The 5,174-nt window shown below is 41.6% G+C and overlaps 1 protein-coding gene across 1 annotated transcript in view; it reads right to left on the bottom strand.

Annotated features, from left to right (window-relative positions):
* Grhl2 (grainyhead like transcription factor 2) overlaps nt 1–5,174 on the bottom strand; it is a 132,983-nt gene that overhangs the window by 83,076 nt on the left and 44,733 nt on the right. The window contains exon 4 of the mRNA XM_028767380.1: nt 3,586–3,976. Coding sequence (XP_028623213.1) covers nt 3,586–3,976 — 391 coding nt within the window. The remainder of the gene's footprint in view (nt 1–3,585; nt 3,977–5,174) is intronic.

Raw genomic sequence — 5,174 nt, 5'->3', positions numbered from 1 at the left:
TCCTACCACAGAGAGAGCATCAGTAGACATTCTACCACAAAGACAGCGTCAGTAGACATCCTACCACAGAGACAGCATCAGTAGACATCCTACCACAGAGAGAGCATCAGTAGACATCCTACCACAGAGACAGCATCAGTAGACATCCTACCACAGAGACAGCATCAGTAGACATCCTACTACAGAGACAGCATCAGTAGACATCCTACCACAGAGAGAACATCAGTAGACATTCTACCACAGAGACAGCATCAGTAGACATTCTACGAAGATTTTGTGGCAAGTAAATGGACACAAGAACATCTTCTCAAAATCAATAAATGGCGCTGGAAGAACACCAGTATACACCAGTATACACCATTATACACCAGTATACACCAGTATACATCAATACACAATGGAACCTCAAGCCTTGCTTCATACTGTGAGATGGCTCAGCAGGCACGGGCTGCCAAGTCTGACAAGCTGACTTCAATCTCCAAGATCCACATGGTGGAAAGAAAGAAAGGACTCTCAAAAGTTGTGCACACATGAATGCACATACACACACACATACGGAGGAGGAGGAGAAGGAGAAGAAGAAGAAGACCAGAAAATGGTGGCGTGCACATGTTTAATCCCAGCTGTCATATCTCTGTGAGTTTGAGGCCAGACTGGTCTACAGAATGAGTTCCAGGACAGCCTGGGAGGACAGAGAAACCCTGTCTGCAAAAATAATAATAATAATAATAATAATAATAATAATAAATTAATAATACTAATAATGGTAAAAGCACGTTTAGAGTCGGGTATATTGGTGCATACATGTTTTTAATCCTAGCAGTGGAAAAGAAGAGGCAAGCGGACATCTCTGTGAGTCGGAGGACAATCTGGTCTATATATCAAGCTCCAGGACAGTCAGGGCTATATAGACCCTGTCTCCAAAAGAATAAATATATAAATTTAGAAAAAAATTATAAAATTATTTTTAAGTGGATCAGCTGTCTAGAAATGCACATATTAGAAAATTGTTCAGATATTGGTTTAACCACACACATGAGAAAATGGTTAATACACACATGCACATGAACATACAAGAGAAAATTGTTGAGACATTGGTTTAGACACACACAAGAAAATTGTTGAGACATTGGGTTAGAAAAATATTAACATTTAAAAGCATCAACTATAAAAGACAAATTTGATTAGGTAAAATTGATTTGTTTATATACCTATACTCTTTAAATGACCTAATTAAGAAAAAAGGACTCTGGGATTAAAAGCATATAGATGATAAAGGCTTATATTCATTCCTGTTACCTAAAGAACCCTTTACAGCTTAATAAAAGGAACATAAGTTGCCCATAGACTTGAACAGACACGCCACATAAGATACAAAGAAAGGCGAATCACATGAAACAATACACAGTCTCACAAGATATCAGAGAAATGCAAATTGAAACCAAAGTGGACAAAGTCACTAAGATATCTGAAGTTAAGCTGACTAATTATCCTTACAAGTATTGGCAAGGGTGTGGAAAATAAAAATGACTGTTACATCACCGAATGAAGTTAACTTACAAATGCTATTTGCATGCACCTAGGAAGGTACATATACACCCCACAGTCCAGCAGGTAATTCCAGCCGCAGATACCCACATGAAATGAACAAGTCCACTTATTAAAACATACACCAGTCTGCTTAGAAAAGCATTAAGCACAATAACCTCAAACTGAAAGCGAGCAAATACCCACCAATTAATGGATTCCTAAATAAATTGTGATATTCACTCACCTTGGAAAACTGACCAGCAATTGAAAAATATAAATTGTTTACCCATAAGAATAAGCAAATAAATCCAAAACTACGATAAATGAAAGAAGACTATGTAAAAGATTATATTCCATTCAATTTACATGGAATGTTAAAAGAAGAAACACTACCTTGACAGTCAGATTCCTGAGTGCCAGGAGCCAAGAGAAAGAAGACTTCAAGGTCAGAGGCTTGTTTTAGGGTCAAAACTTTCTAAGTGGTGTTCCAACATTGACTGCCCAGACGAAGATAATTATCAAAATTCTATATTTATGCATTTAGAAATTATGAATCTAAAACAAGTAGATAAACAGAAGTACCTGTGTGACATTTGTGGGGGCTTGAGAGGAATTTGACCTCTCAATCTGTTAGAAAGGGACAAGCCTGACTGCATAGGGGTTGATGTCAAAAGTATCCCCTCTCCAGGAAAAAGACATCAGGATGGGTATGGCCCTCATGCCTCACTGGACAACAACAGGGGGACCGGAGCCATTACAAGGTCCCCTTCAAGTACTGGAGGTCAGGCCTCTATCCCCACCTTCGCAAGATTAGAATTGCCACAGCCCTTCTATACTTAGAGAAGGGAGGAGATGTCAGGGGCAGCCCTGCTTACACACTGAAGGCCTAAAATCAGCTATCGGCCTGTCACACATGTATACTAACACCAAGTCTTGGGTCTCAGTGGAAAAACATTGAAACAGATGGCTATAAGCTATTGTAAACAGGCAGCTTTTGTGGAAATTTACCAGCCTGAGTAGTCATAGACCTTGTAAATAGGTAGCCTTGGCAGACAATACCAACTTAGATAAGGTCAAGTGAGTCATAGGCAGAGTCATAACGACTTGTCCCCTGAACCTTCACCCAGCCGATACCCAGTTCTGAAAGATATCTGTATTCCCCCTGAACACCCACACTCCAGTGTCATCCCCTTCCCCACATCCTGCCTTTCTGTGTTTATAACCCCTGTGTGAATGAATTACGATTTGAGAAAAAAAAATTATTTTAAAAAAAGAAAAAGAAAGTACACACAAATAAAAGCCCACTGGATGGCAAATGCTACCAATGTCAGGCTGCCAAAAGCTGCCAAGACCTATACTGTTTTTTAATAAGAATGGACATGTAACATTTTTAGTGTCTACCATTTGGAAAGTTCAAAACAATGAGGGACATAAACCCTTGAAAGCTTCTCCTAACCTCTCATAAAAACTTAAAACAAGGGCTGGAGAGATGGCTCAGTGGTTAAGAGCACTGACTGCACTTCCAGAGGTCCTGAGTTCAAATCCCAGCAACCACATGGTGGCTCACAACCATCTGTAATGAGATCTGATGCCCTCTTCTGGTGTGTCTGAAGACAGGTACAGTGTATTCATATATAATAAATAAATAACTCTTTAAAAAAAAAAAAAAAAAAACTTAAAACAAAATATCACCGAACAGATGAGACAGACATATTCCTCCACGTGTTTCATACTTTTTTTTTTCTTTTTTCTTTTTCTTTCTTTTTTTTTTTTTTTTTTTTTTTGGTTTTTCGAGACAGGGTTTCTCTGTGTAGTCCTGGCTGTCCTGGAACTCACTCTGTAGACCAGGCTGGCCTCGAACTCAGAAATCTGCCTGCCTCTGCCTCCCAAGTGCTGGGATTAAAGGCGTGCGCCACCACCGCCCGGCCCACGTGTTTCAAAATACCAAATTACCAACAAAACGTTAAAAATAATGAGAGTAGATAAACTCAATCTCATTTAATCTCGTGAACGGAAAGTGGAGACTGGTGTTCTGGGCTGGGGAGCCGGGCTCACCTCCGAGGCGCTGTCCTTGAAGCCCTCGCTGTAGGTGCTGTCAGGTGTGCTGCGCTGGTCGTCCTTGAGATAGGAGCTGTGGCTGGCTATGGGCAGGTCGTACTGAGTCTGTTCAAAGATAACCACGCGCTGCTCCTCGCCGTCCGCGCGGGGATAGTGCACCGGGGGCGCCATGAACACAGGCGTGAAATCCTCGGCTTTCACCACCGTGATGCCTGACACCGGGATGACGGCCGGGCTCTCGGTGATGGACACGCTGTACTGCTCACGCTTGGAATTCTCCATGTGGTCTTGACTCAGGCAGAGGTTCACTGGGACAGTCTTCAGAACCTGCACTCGGTTCTCGCCTCCGCTCAAATTGATCTGGGCTTCACTGGTGCCAAGGCAGTTTCTGTGTATTCAGACCGGTAACAGGATAGAATAAGAATAAAGCTCCACTTTGAAAACTGATAAAACAGTGCAGGGGCTGGAGAGAACAGTTAAGAGCTCTTCCAGAGGACACCGGTTCAATTCCCAGCACCCACAAGGCAGCTCACAACTGTCTAAAAGTCCAGTTCAAGGGAATCCGACACCCCCAACGGCCATGTAGGCAAAATATCAATGTACATAAAATAAAAATAAATAAATAAATTGAAATGAGCAAACAATGCAGGCAGCCACTCTCTTAAATCAAAGCAGGACCGACAGGAACTTTACAATGGGGTGTCATGGATCTTTGTGCCATTAGAACTAAGACAGTTCAGTACGTGTGTCCCTATAGAGTGAAGTTTCAGCCCTCTATGAAACACAAGTGCTACTTTAAAAAAAAAAGTAGGAAGGTGGTCCTAAACTTATCACTGACCTCTGATGTTTAGCTCGCAGGAAATAGAAGCTGGAAACTGACTATCAAGACCCGCCAGTAAGACACAGGGAGGGGGTCCCTTAAGGACATGGGAAAGTTATCAACAAGGCAGAAGCACAAGAGGAGGAAGTGTGGAAGAACTGGTCTAGATTCAAAGGGACTTTTAAAATCCTAATAACCAGTCCTACCTGATAGCTCATGCCATTAATCCCAGCACTCAAGAGGTAGAGGTAGGCAGGATCCTCAAATTCAAGGCCAGCCTGGTCTGTGTAGGAAGTTCCAAGCCAGCCAGGGCTTCACAGTGAAACACTGTCTTAAGTAAATAAATAGAATGCAAACACCTAAACATGATAGGTAGGAATGATAGGGTACTATTTGGATTTTAACTTGAATAAATCCAAGTGATATATGTATGAGGTGTTATAACTTTTGAGGCAGCTGACTACACACTGTGAATTTGGTAATATTTAATATTGCTAATTTAGCTGCTGATAAAGTTTTAAGCTTATGTAATAAAATACATAAATTTAATGTTAGAAATTCAAGTGAGGCCAGGTGGAGATGGCACACGCCTTTAATCCCAGCGCTTGGGAGGCAGAGGCAGGCAGATTTCTGAGTTCGAGAGTTCAAGGTTAGCCTGGTCTACAGAGTGAGTTCCAGGACAGCCAGGACTACACAGAGAAACCCTGTCTCGAAAAAAACAAACCAAACCAAACCAAACCAAACCAAACCAAACCAAACCAAACCA

Source organism: Grammomys surdaster, unplaced genomic scaffold (assembly GCF_004785775.1).
Source record: "Grammomys surdaster isolate TR1022 unplaced genomic scaffold, NIH_TR_1.0 63, whole genome shotgun sequence".
Lineage (NCBI taxonomy): Eukaryota > Metazoa > Chordata > Mammalia > Rodentia > Muridae > Grammomys > Grammomys surdaster.
Note: the sequence above shows the minus strand (reverse complement) of the source record. Positions and strands in the feature narration are given on the sequence as shown.